The following is a 26844-nucleotide window of genomic DNA, read 5'->3' as shown; positions in this document are numbered from 1 at the left end:
TTTTTTGCGGTACATGGGCCTCTCACTGCTGTGGCCTTTCCCGTTGCAGAGCACAGGCTCCGGACGTGCAGGCTCAGCGGCCATGGCTCACGGGCCCAGCCGCTCCGCGGCATGTGGGACCTTCCCGGACCAGGGCACGAACTCTTGTCCCCTGCATCAGCAAGTGGACTCTCAACCACTGCGCCACCAGGGAAGCCCGATTATGCTTTATTTAAACATCTTGGGAGACACAAACTAGATAGATAAGTAGATACAAAATTAAAGAGGATCTTGCCAGAAAGGTTTTGAAATAAAAGGTAAGGACACTGAGTTACAATCTTAGAGACATTACTTAGTAAATATATTTTAAATGTCAATGGACCTCCTTCCATAGTGTGTGTGGGTGGGGAAAGGGGTAACACACATTTATAGGTCATTACACTCTACAGAGAGGCAGTGTAGCCCAGTAAGCAAACTCATGCTTTCTAGAGGCAGAGTGCCTAGGATTTACTTCAGACTCACTTCCTCATCTTGGGCAAATAAACTCTGTGCCTTAATGTCTTTGGCTGTAAAAATGGGGCTAAAAATAGCATAGGTTATTACATAGGGTTCTTGTAAGGATTAAGTGAGTTAATATGTGTGATGTCCTGAAGTGCCTGGCCTACTGTAAGTGTTCGAACTGCATTACTGCTGTTCCTAATTTAGCACCTAAATTAGGTACTAGGCACTTTACGCGCTTTTTTTTAAATTAATTGATTTATTTATTTTATTTTTGGCTGTGTTGGGTTTTGGTGCTGCGCCTGGGCTTTCTCTAGTTGCAGCAAACAGGTGCTACTCTTCTTTGCCGTGTGCGGGCTTCTCATTGCGGTGGCTTCTCTTGTTGCGGAGCATGGGCTTTTAGGCACGCAGGCTCAGTAGTTGTGGCTCGCGGGCTCTAGAGTGTGGGCTTCAGTAGTTGTGGCGCACGGGCTTAGTTGCTCCGCAGCATGTGGGATCTTCTCGGACCAGGGCGCGAACCAGTGTCCCCTGCATTGGCAGGCAGATTCTTAACCACTGTGCCACCAGGGAAGCCCCTACATGCTTTTTACAGTCCCATTTTTTCTGAGTGATAATCGAGTGAGCATTTTAGATTTCTGATGATTGCAAATAGAAGATAACTGGAAGGTAACGATTGCTAATTATTGCTAATCTGTTATTAATGAATATGACACCTTAGAAGTGACTTTGTGAAGCTACATACACTGAATGCAAATAACTTGGCTGAAGGAAAGAGATCATTGAAATAGTAAAGGAAACACAAAGGATATATTCAGATTCCAGAGGGACCCTGTAATAGTAGTTTACAGGTACTTTGTACTTTACAGTGTGTCAACAGTAGTTACATTCATTATTTATTTGACCCTCCCACAAAAATTATGAAGAAAAGAGAACAAGTGTTATTATCATCACTTTACAAATGAGGAACCTGGGTAAGTAGCAGAGCCAGGAAATGAATCAAGTTTTCAGACTGTAAATCTCCATCACACCACTCTGCCTATGGTGATTAGAGGCTAGAAAAAAAGAATGATAGCAGGCTTCTGGTTATTTTGGTATAAAATGCAGATTATAATTGTACCACTGGTTTTAGATTATATATAATATTCCAAGCTAACTTTCTGATTTATGAAAGCTGCAGAATATGAAATAATAGTACTTCTTCAAAATTAGAGCTAAAAATCTATTAACATTCACAAAACATGAATAGCAATTTAAAAAGAGTTGAATGGACCCAATTAACTTACCTCCAATAAGTTTTAGGTCAGAAACAGATGTTTATAGGAGCTGAGCATTTTAGTAAATTGATGTTGACTTTGGGATATTTGGACTTTATAATGCAATTAGTAAATATTATTTAACTGCTCTAAGTTCATGAGACACAGGCACAGGAGTATCCTCTGTGACTTGAATGTTTCCCTGACACTATCTCACTTTAAATGGAAACCCGCCCTCTGTCAGGGCCACACTTGGCTCTAGAAGTTCTGTGGAGTGCGGGGCAGAGTCTAACGCCCACCTGTTTGCTAAGGGTTTTCCATGAAAGGTTATCATTATCAATGAAGGGAAGAATTTCTTGCTTTCCTTCTCTCAGAATTGTGTTTGCTCAAAGAGCCTTCATCCATTGATAGCTATTGGAGGCATAATGGGTGATACCTTGCAACCCAATGTAACAATACAAGTGGGATCTGAGACATTTTGCACAAAGCTTATATTGATCTAAGTGTACACTATAGTGTGGCTATGCTAAAATCATATCAGATTTATCACTATCACTGGACTAGATTTACACTCATATCAAATACAGGCGGCATTGCTTTTCAACAGTAAGATAACAGATTCCAAGGTTTTCAGTGGTGCTAAATTCTTGCTAGTCATACTCCAAAGGCACAACTCAGCCTAGATTGCATTCATTCATTCGCTGACTTGCCCAACAATTACTGACCACCTGATATATGCTGTGAAGGACCATTGTTGGTCCTGGTCATAGAATAATGAACAAGTTACAGTCCCTGCTCTGGGTCTGGATGGAGAGAGGGGCAGGGATGGAAACAGGAGTCATCAAGAACTGGGGAAGCATAGAGAATCTTGCCTAACCCTGACCTTGGGGGTGAGAGAAGACTTTCTGGAGGGAAGGATAGGGATGAGGGGAATGGTTCAGGGAAAGGCAACAGCAAATTAGAAGCTGTCAAGGTGAGAGATGATGGGTGATGAGAAACAAAGAAAGCTTGGTATAGCTGGAGTATAAATTCTGGGAAAATGGTAGTAATTAAGCAAGATGTGGAGGAGGGTAATTGGGACCTTGCTAAGGAATTTGCACTTTTCCTGAGAACAAATGGATACCGTGGAAGGTTTATAAGCAGGTTGGTGGCATTCTGACTTGTTTAATCTCAATTTCAGGTTTCAGGCCCCTATCACACCTAATGTGCAGACTTTCCGAGATACCATTGGAGACTGCTTTGGCATTGCCATTGTTGGCTTTGCAGTGGCCTTCTCTGTGGCCAGCGTCTATTCCCTCAAATACGATTATCCCATTGACGGCAATCAGGTAAGTATAAACCGACGCTGGGTCTAATTAGGCAACATTATATACTATTCTGCATGCATAATATCAATGGTGCCACATCTAAAGAAGATTCTTCCTTGTTCTCCCATCAGGAGTTAATCGCCTTGGGAGTGAGTAACATATTTGGTGGATCGTTCAGAGGATTTGCAGCAAGTACAGCCCTCTCCAGATCAGGGGTCCAGGAGAGTACAGGAGGCAAAACTCAGGTACTGGAGGATCTTTGCTGTGAGGGTCGTCCTAGCTTGAGTCACTGGGGATGTGGATCCGGGGAGGAAAGTTGAGTCTGTGATGAGAATGTTCTCATCTTCACAGGTTGCTGGCCTTCTCTCTGCTGTCATTGTGTTGATTGTCATCCTAGCCATTGGATTTCTCCTGGAGCCTCTGCAAAAGGTAGCACTCCTCTCTCGGACTGACATCTCTCTCCTTTGGGTGATGAATCAAGGACCCTGGTTCTTAAACTGAGGAAGCACAAACTAAACTAGGGAAAATGAGTATCTACAAACTCTCAGGTCCTCTTCTTAGCCAATACTCTATGGGCCAAAACTATTTCTTTTTCTCCTGGCACTATCTTATGAATGTTAGGAATGCAAATATCCAACAGCTCTACCCTTGCAACTCATACTCTGCCTTATCAACTCTCCTCTTCAACCGCTATGTTTGTAGCCCCAGATATAATTAATGTTTACATAGGAAGGCATCCTGGCACTGCAGCTTCGATATGGATTGACTAAAGTGAAGATTTTCTTAAAGGTTGAGGTCATCAGGGCCTCTATCGAATTCAGAGAATGGTGCTATCATCCACACAACCTGTTCTTAGGAATACGCCCTGCAGCTCCCAGAGTTTGGTTTGACTCCAAGACCAAAGCTGTCAGATTGCTGGATGGGAGCCAACAGCTAGACTTTGACCTTGTACCTTCACCTCATGCTCCTCTCTCCATCTCTCCTGAACTGTAATTTTTGAGGGCGTAGTTTAATGCTTTGTCCACCGTGGCAGCATCCAGGTTACAAAAATAACAGCAGGCCCTAGAAAATACAGGATCTATAGGAAACCAGATGATGGTCAATACCTTATTCTTTGTGGTCTTAATTTGACTTTGAGAGAGTACGGGGGCACTGGCTCTAGTCATGTAGATGTACTTCTAAGTGGCTCTGCCGCTTATTACCTGTGTGTTTTGGGCAGATTACTTAACCTCTCTGAACCTCAAGTTGCCCATTTGTAAAACAGGGAGGGAAATAGTCCCCACCTCACAGAGTTGTTGCAAAAATTGAATGAAATAATGCACGTGAAATATTTAGCCCAGGGTGCGGCACATGATAAACACTTAATAAATAATAGCCTTTTTTTACATTTTAGTTATTTTTGGCTGCGTTGGGTCTTTGTTGCAGTGCAGGGGCTTTCTCTAGTTGTGGTGAGCAGGGGCTATTCTTTGTTGTGGTGCGTGGGCTTCTCCTTGCATGGGCTTCTTCTTGTGGTGGCTTCTCTTGTTGTGGAGCACGGGATCTAGGCACGTGGGCTTCAGTAGTTGTGGCATACGGGCTCAGTAGTTGTGGCTCGCAGGCTCTAGAGCGCAGGCTCAGTAGTTGTGGCGCACAGGCCTAGTTGCTCCGCGGCATGTGGGATCTTCCCGGTCCAAAGATCGTACCCGTGTTCCCCTCATTGGCAGGCAGATTCCTATCCACTGCGCCACCAGGGAAGTCCCAATGCTAGCCTTTATTGTAAAGATTATTATTGTTGTTATTCTTATTCTACAAACATTCTATTCTACCTCTGACTACAAAGGACATAGAGATAGGTCACAGCCCACCAAAGTCTGTTGGTTGTTATCTAGGCCTTTTCCCTTGTTGATTAATAGCTGGAACATGAGTTTTGTCCAAGGTTTCTGGAGTCCCAGTGCAGTTATCCCGAATGTGGCCAAGCAGTGCACAGTACTCTTTGCTAAAATTATGCGTTCTTCCTATGCTAACCTACTGATTTCCAGAGGAATGGCATAAAATGGGTCAAAAAGTCACCACCAAAGAAATAGTGTGTATAATAATGTATATCTCAATAAAAATAAATGCACACACAGCTCCCCGAAATAGAGAATTCTGCCCTGTGTGCTTCCTCCCATGTGTATCCCTGGGCTCTACCTCACCCACTTCAATTGGGAGAAACTAAAAAAAAACAATTGCCGTTTAAAATCCTATCTCTTTCGTGAATAAACCACACCAGTGACGCTGTCCAGGATGCTAATCAAAGGCCCTACTTTGTAAAGGAACCATGTGACAATTCCTTCTTAGACCATTGTGTCTGTAATGTTTTTGTTTCATCTGAATAACTGGTCTACTTCTTTTTATCATATAAGGACAAAATAACCCTTCATGATAGCTAAGAATGAACGTCCCTTGAGCGCTTACTAAGCATCAGCAGAGTTCCAAGCATTTTGTTTACAATTAATCCTTTATATCAATTACAGTATGGATACCTGGTTCCTGGTAAAATGATTCCCCTTTTCCTGTCTATGGCTTCTCAGGGCTCTGTAATCTTTATTTTTCTTTAAAGGGCTCTATTGTGTATGTATTTCACTGTAAATGTTTCAATTTTTTTTAATTTTTAAAAAAATTTAAATTGAAGTATAGTTAATTTATAACGTTGTATTAGTTTCAAGTACAGCAAAGTGATTCGGTTATACATATATATGTTGTTTACCCATTTTCAAGTTGTTTTTCCATGGAATACTGACCAGGTGGTAAATAATGCCTAATGAAAAGAAAAAATATGTCTCTTCTGCAGGTGGTACTTGACGTGTTTTATAGTAAAGTCCCCCAAAGCAGCAGGCTTATTGTACAGAGTACTGTGAACCTTTCATGCAGCTACCATGGCAGGGGGGCAGGGCAACTACATAGCTACACTACAATATCAAAACGAGTACATTGACATCGGTACAGTACTGTTAACCAGATTACAGACTTTATCCAGTTTCCCCCATTTTTTAACTGGTGTGCATTTGTGTGTAATTTCCTTTTTAAAGTCACTTAAGACAATATTTAGTCTTCTACACAACAACCTGTATTCTCACAGTGAGTAAATGAACTAGTCATAAACATAACTTGTGAAAATAAAAAATGTCTAGATCAGTTAAACTATATTTGAGATAGGAAAACACCAACTGTGTTTGGTTTTTCTTTGTACATTTCTTTTACGGTGTGAAAGTAGTCAGTATACAAATTCCATAGTCCATTCAGAATCGAACAGCTGAATTGGGGGCAGGGGTTGGGGGCCTGTTCCTACCATTGTGTTAAAACCCAAATAAGGAAGAGAGGGTGCCATTCAGCATTTTTCACCTTAATTATCATAATTCCTGCAAGACAAATTATCTCATTTTGGCATGCCACGAAACAAAAACTTGAGCTTAGCTGACCACCAAGACCCCTCTTCGTGACTCTACTGTTCAGCAGTATCACCATCAGGCTTCTTAAAGGAGGCTGTGTTACTGCCTCTTCCGCTCACTAGTTCACCCACTCATTCGCTGAATAATTATGAAGCCCCTCCCACGTGCATTTACCACAGTAGGTTCTGGGGATCTAGTAGGGAACAAGACAGATAGGGTTCACACTGTCCCAGAGAGTCGGCGTCAAATCTTTGCGGACCTCTCTGTGATCTTCGGCTTCCTCTTACTAAATGACATGATCACTGATCATCATCCAAGGTTTGAATTCTGATTCCAAGACCCCAAGCTCCCCAAGTTTCTTTTTTTTTTTAAAGATATTTTTGATGGGGACCATTTTTAAAGTCTTTATTGAATTCGTTACAGTATTGCTTATGTTTTACGTTTCGGATTTTTGGCCACGAGACATGATCTTATCTCCCCGACCAGGGATGGAACCCGCACCCCCTGCATTGGAAGGCAAAGTCTTAACCAACTGGACCACCAGGGAAGTCCCCCCAAGTTTTATTTTTAAACAAAGAGCAACCCCCTCTCCCTACCTACAGTAAATAGACATACACTAGACCACCTCTGCTTGGGAAGAATTTCTTTTGGTCATAGGTCTTCAGATCTGCCTTTCTCTGACCCAAGGTACAGGTGAGTAAATGCTATCAGATCATCTATGGCATGTCCCTGTCACTGTGGTGGGGACAAAATCATGGCTGGGGACAGCTCACAGTCCCGGGTCTGGTGTATCGTGCATGGCATTGCACACCAGAAAAGGGTGTATCCTTTGATAGGTGTATCCTTGAGGCCCTGGAAAGGACTCACTTATTTACAACCTTCACCTTTGCTTCTCTATGGTTATTGGATTATCTCAAAGTACATCTGCTCTTTATGTTTTTCACAGTCTGTCCTGGCAGCTTTAGCCCTTGGAAACTTGAAAGGAATGCTGATGCAGTTCACAGAAATACGAAGATTGTGGCGAAAGGATAAGTATGATTGTGTAAGATGAGGCGATGGTATTTGAAAGAGAGGAATCAGAATGACATTTTAATGCTGATGTAAAATGCATATTTATATTACAAACAAAGTGAAATTTTGTTTCTATCTGTCTGCTTAAATAACCTGAGTTTGTTTTATTTGCTATCCTGAAACTACATACTCTAATGATTATTCTCTGGGATTTTAATGTAAAAGGATGAGCTACTTACAAGTAGGCAATGGTCCATGAAACACAAGGAGAGAACTTCTTAGATCTGTTCTAAAACTTCTTGAAGTCACCTCTAACACCACAGAAACTCTCTGAATCTTAGGGTATGCATTGCTTCTGTTCTTCATTACATCATATGTTAGTTTCCAGAGAATCTGTGAAGAAAAATTCTGAACGTTCCTTTTGGAAACACTCTATAAAGGCTCCCCTCTCTCAGCATGCCTTACAATGAGAAGCCCATGTCTCTAATTATATCAGGGTCAAAGTCTGTGGTGTAAAAAGGCTTGTTAACATAGCTTATGGTACTTAACAAGCATAAAGTAATAAACCACACTTGGTTTAGTTTTGCTGCTGATAGATCAGTGTTAGGGATTTTAACACTTTTTTGGCATGCTAGGAGTCTGGTAGAGACAGTAGCCTTTAATTAAATCAGAGGACCAAAAGTAAGAGATTAGTCCAGGCTCTACCAATTAATTTGCTGATTTTGACAAAGAGCAGCTGGTTCTGGAATTTTCGCTGTGACAGATTCGATCATTTCCTTAACTGGCCCAGGGATGGGATTAGAAATGGATACGCTCTCTTGGGATTTTTGAAAAGATTTGCTTGTGTTTCTGCAGCTCAGAACCCGAGCCAGCAGAAATGACCTCAAGGCAGGTCCCTTCTGCTGTGCACTCCCAACTTCTGCTTTGGGCCCTAGAAGTTCATGCTTTCTTCTAGCTCTGGACCTAGGACACTGTACTTAAATGAGAGTAAACGGTGGTGTATGTGTTGCCTTCTTTTGACAGCTAATTTGGGTCATGACCTTCATCTTTGCTGTTGTCCTGGGCCTCGGTTTAGGCCTGGCTGCTAGTGTGGCGCTTCAGCTCCTGACTATCGTCTTCAGGACCCAGTTGTAAGTGCTCATTGTGGTCTGCATCCTTGCAGGCTTTGACCTGCCCAGGTCAGAGGAGAAAAAAACCTGTCACTTGTTAAGGGAAAAGCAGTTTAGTTGATAGGTATGCAAATCTATAAAGATTGGCTAAGCCTGGGATTTCCCTGGTGGTCCAGTGGTTAAGACTCCGCGTTTCCACTGCAGGGGGCGAGGGTTTATCCCTGGTGGGTAACTAAGATCCCACATGCTGTGCCGTGTAGCAAGAGAAAAAAAAAAAAAAAAAAGGAAGAGAAGATTGGCCAATCTGTTCTGCCTCACCCCAAGGCCTGAGGGTGAAAGAATGGCCCAACCTTAGAGCATCAGCCAGATCCCACCAGTTATTGGTCTGCTCCCTGCTTTGACACCAATTCAAAGAAATCATAAATCTCTGAGTCTGTTTGCCCAGCTGTAAACTGGTGGTAATTCTATTCTGAGCAGGTTTACTGTCTTTGTCTCAGACTTGTTAAACATGGGAAAGTGTTTCTGAGAAGATTCTGAGATTCTCCGTGTCTGGGGGAGTGTTGTTGTTCCTCTGGATGGGTTGTTAGATTGGACTCCCACCTGAAAATCAAGGAGCTGGATTAGAAAACTTCTCAAAGGCCCCTCTCATCCCGAAATGCCACAAAAGCTACTTAGAATTCTTGATTTTTAACAGAATTCCAAACAGAATTCCAGTCCAAACATCTTTGGATTCTTAAATCTCTGCCGTGTAATGTCACCACCGTGTGGTCACTCAGCCTATGTTGGATTACATGGCGTGACAGAGAGATAAGGCTTGTTGGGATCTAAGGTGTTCTAGAACAGAAGGTGTTATCATAGTTAAGGTTGATCCTGGACTGACGGAACACATTTACATTGAAATGTTCCTGCACTTGTTTATTCACTTATATTTTCATTCATTTCTTGGGGACCCATCAAACACAGAGACAAACTGAGTGGTCATAGGCAAATCATGATACTTCTCCATGTCCTTATCTATACAACAAGGTGACTGTATCTGCCTTATTTCACGCACTAACTGATGTTCAGAATCAAAATGCCAAAGCATATGGAAGTGCTTTGTAAACTGGATGTGGTAAATGGGAGGAGAGGCACGGTTCCAGGAGCTGTGGGAGGGTCAGTCAAAGAAGGTGTATGCCCTCCAGGGCATGATGGCGTGAGGATTCCCCAACCTTTAAAATTTGGAAAAGTGAGCCTGCTTTGGGATGCTGGGAAAACATCGACGTTAGCCTCATAGGCCTAACGTATATGCATGAATGATTCACTTGGTGTTGATTTTTCCTACAGTCCCAAGTGCAGCACGCTGGCTAATGTTGGCAGGAGCAACATCTATAAGAATAGAAAAGATTACTCTGAAGTAAGGAAAACTCATTTTTCTCTTTGATTGGCTAAATGATATTAATATAAATCTAATGGGCACCATCTACTATGACTTCTCTGCCTTACAGATGTATGAACCAGACGGTGTGAAGATTTTCAGATGTCCATCTCCTATTTACTTTGCAAACATTAGTTTCTTTAAGCAGAAACTTATCGATGCTGTAAGGTTTGGGGTTATTAATTTTTTTTTAATTCCACTGAATATCTAGGGAAGAAATGCTTGTTCTGTAACAGGAGTGTCATTCATTTCACATATGTTGAGGCTGGGTTGTGTTTGTGTTTTTGTATCCTGTGTCCCAGGGCAGGTGGAACTACATTATAAGGGGTTCATTAACATGTTGGGAAATGAGACCTTTTTTTTTTTTTTTTTTTTTTGCCGTACGCAGGCCTCTCACTGTTGTGGCCTCTCCCGTTGCGGAGCACAGGCTCCGGACGCGCAGGCTCAGCGGCCATGGCTCACGGGCCCAGCCGCTCCGCGGCATGTGGGATCTTCCCGGACTGGGGCACGAACCCATGTCCCCTGCATCGGCAGGTGGACTCTCAACCACTGCGCCACCAGGGAAGCCTGAGACTTTTTGTATAAGGTCCAATATAGAGACCCTTTTTACTAAATTCTGCTGTAAAGTAAAAAGATTTACCACAAGATTTTGGGCTGCTGGTTTTCAATAGATGATCTCCTACAGATTTTCTTTGGGAATCAACTTCAGAAACAACACGAGTCCTTAATATTTGACTGCATCCTTGAAGAGATTCAGGATAGCAAATGAATACTTATAAGTGAAATGAATAAATATAATATAAATGAATATTTAACACTAAATAACAACTAGTGTCCCTGGTGGACTGGAGAGCAGCTGACAAAGCAGCAGACTTTAAGGTTAAGAAACAAAAGCTCAGCACTCACTCTTTCACATGCCTTCTGGTCCACTCTGTACCTTGCACAGAGCTTCTGCCTTAAACCCTAACTATTTTTACTCATTTGTTATGCATCAAATATCTTTCTACCCAACAAGTTTTTTTTTTTTTTTTTACAAAAATGGGATCATACTGTCTATCTGGCTTTAGATACTGTCCTTTTCACTTATCTTTCCATCTCACTACATTTTTTTGTCAATGATTTTTTTATTACATAATTTGATCCTCCTTACTTATTACTCTGGAGCTAAATATTACCACAATAAGAACACATTTGTTTTGAAAAGGGGAAAAATGAACGTTACCCTCAGATCTAATACTAAAAGTATAAAATAAGACATATAATCGTAGATATTATAAAATATAATCATACAAATTTTAATAGAATAAAAAGTATCTAGAAGCAGGATACTAATTAGATGCCACTCATTCAACAAATAGAAAAAATAAAATAAAATAAAATTCCCTAAGAGTTGTGTGGGCCAAAAACAAAAACAAAAACTTCAAATAGAATTTAGACCCATTAATGGATACTTTAGGGATAAAACCTGGATGGTACAGAGGTTTTTGAATGTTAACTGCATACAGGCTGAGCAGACCATAGGTCTGATACAATGCTCTCAATGATGATGTTTGGACCACTTGTAAATTTTATTTCAAATATCTGCTTTATGTGCCCCAATCCCTCAACCCACCCCGCTTAATTATGCTATATAAGTAGAATTATGCCATTAACTAGAATTATGCTATATAAGTAGCAGAATATTCAGCATTCTTGTAACACAGCAATGGGCTTTTCAGGTTGGCTTTAGTCCACTTCGAATTCTTCGCAAGCGCAACAAAGCTTTGAAGAAAATCCGAAAACTGCAGAAGAAAGGTCTGTTGCAAGTGACACTGGTAAGCTTCTTGCCCACATTTCTGCATATTATACCTAAAAGCTTAGTAAAATGTAGTTCAAGAGGTTGGTTCCATTCCTTTAAATGAAATGCCGGATAAACAAGGTTCTTTGTGTGTCAATTAGTGTCATGTTTTTAAGGGTCTCCTTAAAATTGTATTCTCCTAAGAAATTTTTTTTTTACGGTATGTGGGCCTCTCACTGTTGTGGCCTCTCCCGTTGCGGAGCACAGGCTCCGGACGCGCAGGCTCAACAGCCATGGCTCACAGGCCCAGCCGCTCTGCAGCATGTGGGATCTTCCCAGACCGGGGTACCAACGAACCCGTGTCCCCTGCATCGGCAGGCGGACTCTCAACCACTGCGCCACCAGGGAAGCCCCTAAGAAATTTTTTATTCTCCAAATAAAACAGTTTACATTCCCATCAATTGACCCAACTCTGAATCTATGCTTCAGAAATTCACTACTTATCCTTGACATACAGTGTTTTGTTTAACATCTTTAGTGGAGTATATTTGCTTTACAATGGTGTGTAAGTTGTTGCTTTATAACAAAGTGAATCAGCTATACGTATACATATATCCCCATATCCCCTTCCCTCTTGCGTCTCCATCCCACCCTCCCTATCCTCCCACCCCCCCTATCCACCCCCCCCAGGTGGACACAAAGCACCAAGCTGATCTCCCTGTGCTATGCGGCTGCTTCCCACTAGCTATCTATTTTACACTTGGTAGAGTATGTATGTCCATGCCACTCTCTCACTTCTTCCCAGCTTACCCTTCCCCCTCCCCGTGTCCTCAAGTCCATTCTCTCTGTCTGCATCTTTATTCCTGTCCTGCCCCTAGGTTCTTCAGAACTTTTTTTTTTTTTTAGATTCCATATATATGTGTTAGCATATGGTATTTGTTTTTCTCTTTCTGACTTACTTCACTCTGTATGACAGTCTCTAGGTCCATCCACCTCACTACAAATAACTCAATTTCCTTTCTTTTTATGGCTGAGTAATATTTCATTGTATATATGTGTCACATTTTCTTTAGCCATTCATCTGTTGATGGACACTTAGGTTGCTTCCATGTCCTGGCTATTGTAAATAGAGCTGCAATGAACATTGTGGTACATGACTCTTTTTGAATTATGGTTTACTCAGGGTATATGCCCAGTAGTGCGATTGCTGGGTCATATGGTAGGTCTATTTTTAGTTTTTTAAGGAACCTCCATACTGTTCTCCATAGTGAAGGTATTAATTTACATTCTCACCAAAGTGCAAGAGGGTTCCCTTTTCTCCACACCCTCTCCAGCATTTATTGTTTGTAGATTTTCTGATGAACCCCATTCTGACTGGTGTGAGGTGATAACCTCATTGTAGTTTTCATTTGCATTTCTCTAATGATTAGTGATGTTGAGCATCCTTTCATGTGTTTGTTGGCAATCTGTATATCTTCTTTGGAGAAATGTCTACTTAGGTCTTCTGCCCATATTTGGATTGGGTTGTTGGTTTTTTTGATATTGAGCTGCATGAGCTGCTTGTATATTTTGGAGATTAATAATCCTTTGTCAGTTGCTTCATTTGCAAATATTTTCTCCCATTCTGAGGGTTGTCTTTTCCTCTTGTTTATGGTTTCCTTTGCTGTGTAAAAGCTTTTAAGTTTCATTAGGTCCCATTTGTTTATTTTTGTTTTTATTTCCATTTCTCTAGGAGGTGGGTCAAAAAGGATCTTGCTGTGATTTATGTCACGGAGTGTTCTGCCTATGATTTCCTCTAACGATTTTATAGTGTCTGGCCTTACATTTAAGTCTTTAATCCATTTTGAGTTTATTTTTGTGTATGGTGTTAGGGAGTGTTCTAATTTCATTCCTTTACATGTAGCTGTCCAGTTTTCCCAGCACCATTTATTGAAGAGGCTATGTTTTCTCCATTGTATATTCTTGCCTCCTGTATCAAAGATAAGGTGACCATATGTGAATGGGTTTATCTCTAGGCTTTCTATCCTGTTCCATTAATCTATATTTCTGTTTTTGTGCCAGTACCATACTGTCTTTTTTCTTTTCTTTTATTTATTTTTGGCTGCGTTGGGTCTTTGTTACTGCATGCGGGCTTTTCTCCGGCTGCAGCGAGCAGGGGCTACTCTTCATTGCAGTGTGCGGGCTTCTCATTGTGGTGGCTTCTGTTGTTGTGGAGCACAGGCTCTAGGCACGCAGGCTTCAGTAGTTGCAGCATGTGGGCTTAGTTGGTCTGTGGCATGTGGGATCTTCCCGGACCAGGGCTCGAACCATGTCCCCTGCATTGGTAGGCAGATTCTTAACCACTGCGCTACCAGGGAAGCCCAGTACTATACTGTCTTGATTACTGTAGCTTTGTAGTATAGTCTGAAGTCAGGGAGCCTGATTCCTCCAGCTCCCTTTTTCTTTCTCAAGATTGCTTTGGCTATTTGGGGTCTTTTGTGTTTCCATACAAATTGTGAAATTTTTTGTTCTAGTTCTGTGAAAAATGCCATTGGTAGTTTGGTAGGGATTGCATTGAATCTGTAGATTGCTTTCAGTAGTATAGTTATTTTCACAATGTTGATTCTTCCAATCCAAGAACATGGTATATCTCTCCATCTGTTTGTGTCATCTTTAATTTCTTTCATCAGTATCTTATAGTTTTCTGCATACAGGTCTTTTGTCTCCTTAGGTAGGTTTATTCCTAGGTATTTTATTCTTTTTGTTGCAGTGGTAAATGGGAGTGTTTCCTTAATTTCTCTTTCAGATTTTTCATCATTAGTGTATAGGAATGCAAGAGATTTCTGGGCATTAATTTTGTATCCTGCTACTTCATCAAATTCATTGATTAGCTCTAGTAGTTTTCTGGTAGCATCTTTAGGATTCTCTATGTATAGTATCATGTCATCTGCAAACAATGACAGTTTTACTTCTTCTTTTCCAATTTGGATTCCTTTTATCTCTTTTTCTTCTCTGATTGCTCTGGCTAAAACTTCCAAAACTATGCTGAATAAGCATGGTGAGAGTGGGTAACCTTGTCTTGTTCCTGATCTTAGTGGAAATGGTTTCAGTTTTTCACCATTCAGAATGACGTTGGCTGTGGGTTTGTCATATATGGCCTTTATTATGTTGAGGTAAGTTCCCTCTATGCCTACTTTCTGGAGGGTTTTTTATTATAAATTGGTGTTGAATTTTGTCGAAAGCTTTTTCTGCATCTATTGAGATGATCATATGGTTTTTCTCCTTCAATTTGTAATATTTGTTAATATCCTTGCATTCCTGGGATAAACCCCACTTGATCACGGTGTATGCTCTTTTTAATGTGCTGTTGGATTCTGTTTGCTAGTATTTTGTTGAAGATTTTTGCATCTATGTTCATCAGCGATATTGGCCTGTAGTTTTCTTTTTTTGTGACATCTTTGCCTACAGTGTTTTTCTCGGTCACAGGTCTTATGCATATTAGTATCCTCTCTTGCAGAAAGGATATATATGTACTGTTGATGGCTTTAAAGATTCTGACGAAGAGCTGGACAATGATAATATAGAAGAACTGGATCAGCCCATCAATACAACAGACCTGCCCTTCCAGATAGACTGGAACGCTGATCTTCCTTTCAACATCACGGTCCCTAAAATCAACCTCCACAGCCTCATTCTTGACTTTTCAGCAGTGTCATTTCTTGACATTTCATCAATGAGGGGTCTCAAAATGGTAATTTCTCTTTTCTGAATGGAAACAGCTAATCAGTCACTAAAGGTAAAAAAGGTGTATTTGTGGAAGGATGCTCCTTTAGATAACACATGCTTAAGTAGAAGTAAATTTTAATCTTAGAATATTTCATGGAGGGAGTGCAGGTGGGGCATGTTCAGAGAACTCTTTAAAAGCGCATTTCCCATGAGACTGCATATAATTTCTAATGTATGCTTATAGACAACAATGCTCATAATCCTATTAAATTCCAATTCTGCAGTGCCTTCAAATCCTTGCGGGTGTTGTATCTAAATTGTCCTGAAATAGAGGAGGTCTTGGGAAAAAGTGGAACGAAAAAGTGGCCTTTTGTTTTTATCCTCATCTTTCATAAGCCAGTGAGATTTCACTTGACTCTATAATAATGTGTGGTTTTTTTTAAGTAGATATGCAAAAGAATAAATGTCACATGTGATTTTAAAACGGAACTTGTAACAGTCAGGTTGCAGGCTGTTTTCTTTGCACAGTTTCGTCAGCATTTCTAAAATAATGAGTTTCTAACAGAAATGCAGAAACAGATATCAAGAGAATTTAAGAATTCCAAGTTCCCCTCTTTTGCTTATTTTTTTATAGAAATCTGCCTACATAAAAACTGACCTAAGATCTATTAAGTATAGGTGAACTGGATATAAAATTCAAAAATAGGATCAATTTTATTTCCTTCAAACTATCTTTAAAAAAAAATCTAAACATCACATAACTTTTGAGACTGCTTGCCTTTTCTTTTTCTTTGCTTCTGTCTATTTTAGCTTTGGAGGAGAAAATACACAAAAAGTTTATGTTTTGATCTTGGCAGTATAGCACAAAGGATGGGGACTCTGCCTTAGGTTTCCTTGGTTTCCTTAAGGTCCTAATTCTTACTTCAGCCCAGTAGAGGCTCTAAAAGTGTTTACTGATGATAATAGTGATATTTATGATCGCTAAACTGATCAACAGTACAAGATACTTTTCTTAACCTCATATGACCTTTCTCATATCACTACTGGCCTTTGTTCTTAGCCTAAAGACCAGGAAAACGGATAAAGATTCATTGGTGCTAGATACCTCCAGGCACTGTGGACAGGAATAAAAAGAACAATGTGTACGGGTCATGGGGTTTTTAAACTTTTATATAGATGAAAGCTCTAAGTCAAGATCATCCCATAGAAGAAAATTTTAAAATTAAATCAGAGTTCATCTTGTGAGTCAAGGCAGAACATTTTCCCATCATCCTTCCTTAGAGTTCTTTCCTTTGGATTTCTTTCTTTCTGTGATAGAGCCTTGTTATTAACTTTAGTATCTCTATACTATTGTCTCTTTTCAAAATGTAAAAGACTCTGAAAGCAACATATCACCCTAAGACATAATTATGATAGTTTTCTTTATGATTCTGACAAGTGAAACTGTTCCCTAAGGAAGATCTACTTTCTTTTTAACAGATCTTGCAAGAATTTATCAGGATTCAGGTAGATGTGTATATTGTTGGAACTGATGGTAAGTTGTTTTGTTTTTATATTCTGACAATTTCTTTACTGCTAACTCTCAATCTAGACAGCTTCTCCAAAGAACAGGCACTTTTTATGATCACCAAGAAGGAAATCTAATTTGTAGATTTCCAATAGAAATCTCTAGGGAACAGCATATTTATATTTGAGTTGTGGCAATATGTAATTAACTTTACAATTTGAATCCTAGTTTAACAGGCAGCAAAGGAGTGAATATGTAACCACTGTTTACCCTAAACTTCCTAGAAAAGTAGGCTTGTTTTCTCTTTTCCTCACCTCCCTCGATTCATCGGCCCATAATTACCTGGTTTCTGCTTCACCTCACTGATGAGGTTGCCCTTGCCAAGGTCATCAATGATGTCCAGGTTGTCAAGATCAACCACCCCCAGCCCAGCCTCATTCTCTTGGAGCTTACTTTAGCATTGAGGTACCTTTCTTTAGCCTCTGTCTCCCTGACTTCTGCAAGACCATTCTTCTGAGTCCTTTCCCACCACTCTCAGAGCTCCACAGTGTCTGACATTGTTTCCTCTCCACACCGCAGTCGGTCTTCCCCAAGGTTCAAACCTAAACCCTATGGTTCTAATTCTATCAACTCTTTCTAAGCCAATCTCTTAGCATGCTTATGACTGCAAGTATGTCTACAGGTTAATGAATCTGCTAACTACATCTTCAGCCCAGACCTTTCTTCTGAGCTGCAGACCCTGTATTCAACCATCTGGATGTCCTCCAAGTACCTAAGATACATGTATTCAAAACTAAATGTATTACCTTCCCTCCCAAAACTACTCCTTCTCCTTTTCTATCTTGATCACTGCATCACCACATACCCACCCAGTTGCCCAAAGTAGAAACCTTGGAGCCGTCTTTAATTTCTCCTCCCCATCCCTCTATATTCAGTGAGTCACCATAAATATTCCCTAGTGAATCACTCTTCCTCTCCATTTCTACAGCCTTAATCCAGATCCTTATCAGTTCTCATCTAAGTCCTCTGCAAGAACTAATCAGTGTCCTTGTCCATGCCTAGAATATTCTCCCATCCCATTTTCTGACTCATCCCATTAATCTTTCTCATGAAACTTATAGTCTAGTGGGAAAGCCCGATAATAAACAAATAAAAAGATATTTCAGGTAATGATAAGCACTGTGAAGAAAAGAGCAGGGTTAAGAGACATAGAGCCACAGGGGTAATGCTATATTAGACAGGTGATCAAGGATGTCCAGTAATGCAACATTTGAGCAGCAACTGGAATGAAGTGAGGGAGTCAACCTTGACAGTATCTTGGGGGAAAACATTTTAGGGAGAGGGAGGACAAGTGAAATTGAGGGAGGCGTGAAATTGGCATCTTTAATTTTTTGCTCTCTACTGGCTCCTATCCATAAAATCTACAGATACACTCTAGTTTCAAGGCTTCCTTATAATTAAAAATATTCTCTTAATCTCAGTAACCCTTTAATCTCTTAAACAATTTTATTCTTTCTCCATCATCCCAGGTTTTTTAAGATTGTCCTTTCCTGCTGCCTCTGCTGCCTGGCATCCCTCTTGGTCCTCAACTAAGATCATCACCTTCCCTCTCACTGCACACCACCACCCACCTGCATCCTGGGTTCTGGCAACCACAATGCCCTCCTCTCTCCCTCTCCCTCAGACACTGCTAGGTCTTGTCGATATTGAAAGTTTGCCTGTGAACAGACTTTCCCATCTCCACCCTTTCATACCTTCTCTTCATCCTTCTTTCTCCAGATCCTAGGCATTCTTTTAAACGGTAACTGCTTCATCAAGTTTTCCCAGAATCCTGCCAAGAGGAAACAACCTTTACCCTTCTTTCTCTGAATTTCCATAGCACATGATCTGTGCCTCTCTTATTCATTCTTCAAAAATCTGAGGACCTACCTTGTGCTAGGCATTATTTAAGACCCCAAAAAAACATTAAAGAAAAAAATCAGATTGCTTCCTGCCTTTATGATTCTACAACAATTTCCCTTTCATTAAGATAGTATATAAGAGCTCTACCTTCACTCCAGGACAAGATTCATGTCTAACTTAGGTTTTGATCCTTCATATTACCCAGCCAGAGCTTTGCATATAGTAGACATGATGTAATATTTGGTTATCTGTGCAAACAATGCTGGTTAGTGCCTACAAGAATAGAATTCCTCAAAGATGACTGGAGAGGTAATGTACGGTGCCAAGGAAGATGTTTTCTGATAGTACCCAGCACCTTTGGGAAAATGGACTAAAGCAGTAACTAGTAAATCCAGAACCATGGCACTGGTCCATGAGTATACGTTCTATTTTGGCAGAATCTCAGCTTTTAGTAATAAGCTACATTTGATGCTCCAGTCATTAACGAGGGAGATTAACTCACAAGTCTCCTGCCAGAAGTTTTTCTCATTTGAACCTTTTCCTTCTTTGTTTTTACATGAACACATTATATGTGTAATTTTCTTAGAAAGGTGTCCTTTAGTTCCAGAAGACATTGTACTAATGGTACACTGGTATCGTACCATTGCAACCCCCAAACACTTAACCAAACATCAGTGAAATGCACATTTGCAAATGTAAATTCAAATCCCCAACCTCAAGGAGAAACCCATAGCCAAACAATTACTTCTTCCTGTTATTCTTTCTTTCTTCTCTTCAGATGACTTCATTGAGAAGCTGGCACGGTGTGAATTTTTTGATGATGAAGTCAAGGACTCAATATTCTTCTTAACAATCCATGATGCTGTTTTGCATATTTTGATGAAGAAAGATTACAGTACTTCGAAGTTTAATCCCAGTCAGGTACCAGCTTTTTGGCGACTTTCACATTTGTATAACCAACCATCTGTGCTTCTTAAATTTCCCTTTATTTTTCAACATTAAAAAAATATATTCCTAATCCATATTTCCATCCTGGTTTTTCAGGAAAAAGAAGCAAAATTTGATTTCACCATAAACACAAATGGAGCATTACGTAATCGGGAATGTCAGGTAAGATTCCTCAGCAGGTTTACCTGTATCTAGACATTAGGACAAAACACTTTTAAAAATAGTGAGGCCTCTTCCAGCACACTGCAGAAAGTCCAGCACCTGTTTGAGCCTCTGTGCCTCATCCCTACAAAACTGAAGCAATAACAAAAAAAAAAAGAAAGAAAGAAAACTGAAGCAACGTCAATCTCATAGGGACTCTGGGGGGAAATAAGCTCAGACCAGTACAAAAAAAGGATGGAAAATAGTGATACTCGATCTCTTAGCACAATATTGAGCATAGAGAGAGAGAACGTTTTGTTTTCAAAGTACTTACAACAAAGATCTTATTCTGGTCTTGTCAATCCATGAGGCAGGGAAGGAATTACTGTTTCCATCTATAGATGAATCTGTGATGGAGCTGAGAAGCTAATGTACACCTCCTGACCCCCAGATGCATGGGAAGCCCCTAGACAGTGCCTAGCCCAGCACTGAAAGTTAGGTTCCTTTACTTCCTTACTTGAAAGAGTTGCAAATCATCATTTAACTGGATAGTGCCATTTCATTCTAGAATATTCATTTCTAGAATATTCACTCCTATAAGGGACTGTCTCTAGTTTGGGAAAAGCAGAACTACAAATCAAAATGGGTATCTGCTGTAAGGCAAGTATATGGTAGGTGCATTACATTCATAATCTCAATCTTTACAACAATATGCAAAGAAGATATCTTCATTTCACAAATGAGGAAATTAGAAGGGCTCAGAGAGCTTAACTAATTTGCTTAAGGTCACACACTAAACTGACAACAGGATTTGAAGCAAGATGTGTCTGATGTCAAGATCTATGTTCTGCACACTATGTTATACTGGCTGTTTCCTTTGGTGAAAAACTAATGGATGTGAGGGTCCTGGGAAAGAATCTAATGATTGTCTTCAAGTACGGGAAGTGGCTGGTGGTATTTCTCTTATTTGAAGAAAGGTCTAAGAAGAATAGCAAAAAGGAATTTAAATTAGAAATGAAGCAATGTATAGCATAAGATAAGCCTGGATGATTATTAAGAGTTTTATCAAACAGAAAAAGGTTAGATGAAAAAGCCATTCCAGAAAATTAGACCTGGTGGGGGAGAGAAGAGCCATGATTCTGTTTCCCAGGGCTGTTTTCCAGAAAACCCCACATCTAGCACCTTGCCCGAGGCCCCCACAAAGAGAGCCTTACCAGAAACCCTCTGCCCAGTTGTTGGATTCAGAATTGTCACCAAGTTTTAAAGGATCAAGTATAGGAACAGAATTTAAATCTGATGTCCAATCATAGCTTTAGAACCAACTGTCAAACAGAATGTAGTCAATACCATCCTGTACCTGTTTCCCTATATTTAAAAAAAAAGAAATATTTAACACAAGCTCTTTGCATTACTTAGAGGAAGATAAATCAGCAGTCGTGGTTAGGCCACCAGTGGTAATTCATGTAAAAGCTGAGTGTCCCTGACCAGCACACTTGGCCCCTTTGAGTTTGTATGGCCCCTGTAACAAATGTGAAGAAATATATTACTACAACACATTATATTCTTATTTTGGTTAAGTTAAATTAGGCCTTTGAAAGATACACTTCTATTACAACATGGTATCACATGGTTCTACGTTAACCAAGTAGTCGTGGAAGGTATTATTTGATCATTAAAATTGAAGACAAAAAACTTGTTGGTGACTCTGGTAAGTTCTAGCTCCCAATTTTAATCAGATTGACCACATTTACTCTTCTTAAATACAAGATATGATTATTAAGAGGGATAGAACTTAACAAGTCTTTTAAAGCAAGAACTTTCTGTCTTCTTCCAGGTACCCAGTGAAACAAAATTCTAATCAAAATATAATTCAGAGGGATCCTCATCTGACTGTCACATAAAGAACAACTTTATACCCAGAAAGTTATTGATAAGTTCATACATTGTATGAAGAATATTTTTGTTTGACAGAAATTATGTTTCAAACTTTGGAACGAGATTGTTCTAGCATGGTATATTTTTCACATATCTAGTAGGCAATTATGTAAATACTCTTAATTTTATACCTTGTAGATTTATCAAAGGAAAATTATTGTTTGTATGTATTTTTATAGCACTGACAGATTTCCATCCAAGTCACTACCTTTGCGCATATTTTGCAGTGCATTTGCACCACTGCTTTGAATCTTGTAATTTGTATAGTTCATACTAATATATATCCATTTTAAAAAATCAATTGTACAGTGGGTGTGTCTTGCTTTGTTAAATTTGTTAGTTTTCTGAAACATGCTTGCTGTGGGTCCTCTTTATAGTGATCTGACTGGAAACCTGCTACATGAGAATCTTCTAAACCCCCTGCAATGAGACTTCTTTGCCCAGATTTTATGATTACTATAGCTTTTTAAAGCACTCAACCGCCTATCCAGATTTAGATACAATCCTTCTAATGCCCTATCTGTAACTATAACTAGTTTTTGACTCTTTCTTCACTGCTGGTCATTATTTGTAACTCACAGGGTAACAGCTCTAGAGCTCAATTCAACTGGAGAATGAGATTCAGCATGTTTCTCTTTTTTGCTGGAACTGTTCTTGGTACAAATTTGTATTTATTTTATGTAATAGAAATTAAACATCATCACCAACAGAAAAAGATTCAGTGGCCTCTGTTCAACATCAAACCACTTTGTCAATGGGAAAAGTTGCCCCAATTGTTTTAGATCTCACCTCTGAATGTTTATTGTCAAAGTACCCTTCTAACCTTTGTTAATGTCTTTACTGAGAGGGCTTGTCTACTGGACTTAAAACCAATTACAGAAAAATAAAACAAAGGCTTATTTGCATAGCTACTCTTAATTAAAAACTAGAATGTCAGCACTCTTTATAGCAACGTGTCTTAAACTTTTTGAGTCATGGACACCTTAGAGAGCCTCATGTACCCTATGGACTTTGGGAAAAAATACATATACACATATACCTTTGTATATGATGCCCTATGAATCTCAGGTTAAGAGCTCCAGTAGAAATTGAAAGCATGAGCCTATTTAATTGGTCATTTGGCTTGGGGGTGGGGCAAAAGCCTTGCACAGAATTGTCACTGATGTCTGCATCTTCACAAGCAAAGGTGCCCTCTACCCTCTTCTTGCCAACCAAAATGTCATAGAGCAGGAAAAAGCACTCCAATTACCGTGCCCCCATCACAATCCATTCAACCTTAACATCTTGAGTGAGGTTCACTTATCCTCATCCTTAAATGTTTTTTCTCTGAGGCCTCTAAGGTGGATATGCTTTGGGTAAGGGGTACGCATGGGGCTGGGCCTCTATTTGCCTGCCTCAGAGCAAATATTGGAAACTGACCAGGGCAAAGACTCTGAGCCCTGATTTAGGAAGAGGTTAAGAGATTGCGTTGGAAGATAAAAATAAAACTTATGGGACTTCCCTGGTGGTGCAGTGGTAAAGAATCCGTCTGCCAATGCAGGGGACACGGGTTCGATCCCTGGTCCAGGAAGATCCCACATGCCACGGATCAACTAAGCCTGTGCGCCACAACTACAGAGGCTGCACTCTAGAGCCCGTGGGCCACAACTACTGAGCCCGTCTGCCACAACTGCTGAAGCCAGTGCGCCCAGAGCCCATGCTCCGCAACAAGAGAAGCCACCGCAGTGAGAAGCCCGCGCACTGCAACGAAGAGTGGCCCCCGCTCACCGCAAAAGGAGAAAGCCCGCACGCAGCAACGAAGACCCAACGCAGCCAAAAATAAATAAATTTATAAAAATAAATAAATAAAACTTACAAAAAAATAAAACTTACACAAATCAGAGCAAACTGAAGGGGAGAAGATATCCAGTGATGAACTGGGAGATAGAACCACTTGTGAAGAAACATATATTACTGAAATTAAGAAAGGTTGGAGCTCATACATACATGTTGAGCAGTTTATCTTCAAAATCATTTTCTAATGCTAATTTATGCATTTGATACATATTCTTGTTTAAATACAGTAACTTACCAGTTAGAAATGTAAATGAAATGTCTTAAATGCAAGCTGGACCATACACTGCATAAACAAGAGCAGAGAGAGGAATATTTCATATTTGTCTGCCATCTTCATTTGGACAACTTACATGTTAAAACTGATCTACTGATCCTCTCCCCCTTATCTGTTCTACTAGCACCTTTCCACCTCAGTTAATGCCAACTCCAGCCTTCCAGCTGCTCAGGCTGAAAATTTTGTTAGGAAATTCTATTGACTCTACCTTTTAAATATGTCTAGTATCAACTCACTTAACTCTCAAAATAGCCCCCCTAAGATAGGTACTATGTTTATCCTCATTTTTTAGAAAAGCAAAATAAATCAAGGCTCAAAGAGCATAAGTAATTAGTCTAAGTTATATATACTTGCTAGTTCTATAGGTATAGAACCAGAATTCAGTCTAGATGGTCTGACTCCAGAGCCCAGGCTCTTAATCATTAGGAAATACTACCTCTTCAAAGAAATAAAAACCTAAAAAAAAAGAAATAAAAACCTATCTAAAAACTGATCTAGCACAAGGCAGGACTAAACTCAGGAACAATATAGGTGCATTCTGCAGATCTGTTCCAAAGTCACTTATTTAGCACTGCACAATTAAGTATACCCAGAAAAGCTATTAGGAAATATATTATTAATTCCAGAATCAAATAAGTTATTTCTCTCATTATGGTTGTATATCTGTATACTTTTGTAAAACATTTTTTAGTGTTTTTCCCCACCCTGGCCGCTATACTTTGAAAAAGAACATAATAAAATCTTTTGAGGAAAATTCAGGGGTTACTATCAAGAACAATTCCTGGGTAAGTCAGAAATGTAAGCTCCTAATTAGCAGGGATCATATCTAGTTGGTTCATAATTATATACCCACGTCCATCATATATAAGTGCTTAATTTACATACATAAATTTTTATTATATATATATCTCCATCCTTCCACAAGTCACCCACTTCTTTTTTTAAATATTTATTATTTATTTATTTATGCATGCCACACTGGGTTTTAGTTGTGGCATCCAGGATCTTCACTGCAGCATGCAGGCTACTTGGTCGCAGCGTGTGGGCTTTAATTGCAGCATGCGGACTCCTAGTTGTGGCACGTGAACTCTTAGTTGCGGCATGCATGTGCGTTCTAGTTCCCCGACCAGGGATCGAACCTGGGCCCCCTGCATTGGGAGCGTGAAGTCTTACCCACTGGACCACCAGGAAAGTCCCTCACCCACTTCTTGATACTTACATCACCACCATCATCTCTTGTGAAAATGATTAAAACAGCCTTCTGACTGGCCTTCCAATCTTTGCTTCCCTCTTCTGTTCTCAACACACAGCCAGAATAATCCTTTTAAAAGAACCAGATCATTCCACTCCTTTGCTCAGAACCCCACCACGGTTTTCCACGTCAGAGTAAGGTCAAAATCTTTACAATGGCCTAGGAAGCCTGTGATCTCCCCATTCCCACTGTCATTACCTCTCTGACCTCCTACTACTCACTCATTCCATTCCAATCTCCTTGCTATTTCTCAAATATGCCAGGTGCAACCCCCTCTTTAAGGCCTTTACAGACTGTGTCCTCTGCTTGGAAAGTTCTTCCCCACATAATATACGTGGCTAACTGTCACCTACTTCAAATCTTTGCTCAAATGTCATCTTTTCAATGAATTCTACCCAGACTGCTCTATTTAAAACTGCAAACCTACCAACACCCCCATTATCCTTACTTTCCCTTTATTCTCTAGGATTTTATCACACTTCTAACATGTTACATAATTTAACGAAATTTATGGTCATCTGTCTCTAAAGACTTGTGCATCCAAAGTGATTAGAATGGTGTCTAGCCAAATATCATATGATATTGCTTATATGCATAATCTAAAAAAAAATTAATACAAATGAACTTATTTACAAACCAGAAACAGACTCAGACTTAGAGAACGAACTTTTGGTTACCAGGGAGGAAGGGTGGGGGAAGGACAGATGGGGAGTTTGGGACTGACACGTACACACTGCTATATTTAAAATAGATAACCAACAAGGACCTACTGTATAGCACAGGGAACTCCGCTCAACATTCTGTAATAACCTAAATGGGAAAAGAATTTGAAAATGAATAGATATACGTATAACCGAATCACTTTGCTGTACACCCGAAACTAACACAACATTGTTAATCAACAATACTCCAATATAAAATAAAAATTTTTTAAAAATGGCATCTAGCATATAAATGAATTTATATTTCACATGGTAGGTGCTCAGTACCTATTTGAGTTTAGGCCATGAAATACTACATTTACCGTGGATTAGGGTGCTTAACCGGAGGATGGAGCCTATTACTTAGTTGTCAGCTCTGCAACTAAAACAATTCATACACCAAATTTATAACATGAGTTATCTCTGGAAGAGAAATGTTAATTGTGGTAGTGGTCAAGGGGATCTTTATTTGTAATATGACATATTTCTCCCAAAAGACTTATTGCTTGTATAATGGAAATGAGTGCAAATTTTAAAACAAAAAAATTAAAGATTTTCAAAGTAACACATAGGAAGAAAAATAAAGGGAGCAAGATTTTTCAATCTGAAGGAAGACAAAGGGAGAACAATTTTAAAGGTAGATTAATAGGAAATGGGCTTAAATACAATATGAAAGTTGGTGCTAACAACTACTTGGAATAGCAATGAGACATTCTCAGGACATAGATTAACATTTCAAAATGGCAGAGTTTTAAAAAGACATGGTTCCACTCAAGTGTTAGAGCTAAACCCATGACCCACCATTGTTCATTTAAATCCTGTGATTCTGTAATGCCTAAAAATTCAAATTCTAAGGGAGATGAGAAAGTTAAAGTTTGATAC

The 26844-nt window shown here is 39.7% G+C and overlaps 1 protein-coding gene across 3 annotated transcripts in view; it reads left to right on the top strand.

Moving 5' to 3' along the window:
• SLC26A3 (solute carrier family 26 member 3) overlaps positions 1 to 23407 on the top strand; it is a 31403-nt gene extending 7996 nt beyond the window's left edge. For 2 of the 3 annotated variants that reach the window (XM_027123932.1, XM_027123931.1), the window contains exons 8-19: positions 2911 to 3058; positions 3169 to 3282; positions 3389 to 3466; positions 7394 to 7489; positions 8482 to 8588; positions 9894 to 9963; positions 10055 to 10147; positions 11703 to 11798; positions 15258 to 15491; positions 16946 to 17000; positions 19654 to 19796; positions 19920 to 20148. In XM_027123932.1, coding sequence (XP_026979733.1) covers positions 2911 to 3058; positions 3169 to 3282; positions 3389 to 3466; positions 7394 to 7489; positions 8482 to 8588; positions 9894 to 9963; positions 10055 to 10147; positions 11703 to 11798; positions 15258 to 15491; positions 16946 to 17000; positions 19654 to 19796; positions 19920 to 20018 — 1333 coding nt within the window. In that variant the 3' untranslated portion in view covers positions 20019 to 20148. Of the gene's footprint in view, positions 1 to 2910; positions 3059 to 3168; positions 3283 to 3388; positions 3467 to 7393; positions 7490 to 8481; positions 8589 to 9893; positions 9964 to 10054; positions 10148 to 11702; positions 11799 to 15257; positions 15492 to 16945; positions 17001 to 19653; positions 19797 to 19919; positions 20149 to 21798 lie in introns of those variants that run through there. The other variant, XM_027123933.1, reaches the window with a different exon arrangement.
• Positions 23408 to 26844: the final 3437 nt, after the last annotated feature.

This window comes from Aethalodelphis obliquidens, unplaced genomic scaffold (genome assembly GCF_003676395.1).
Source record: "Aethalodelphis obliquidens isolate GAN/ISIS:26980383/991018 unplaced genomic scaffold, ASM367639v1 scaffold27, whole genome shotgun sequence".
NCBI lineage: Eukaryota > Metazoa > Chordata > Mammalia > Artiodactyla > Delphinidae > Aethalodelphis > Aethalodelphis obliquidens.
This window is presented reverse-complemented; position numbering and strand designations above follow the sequence as displayed.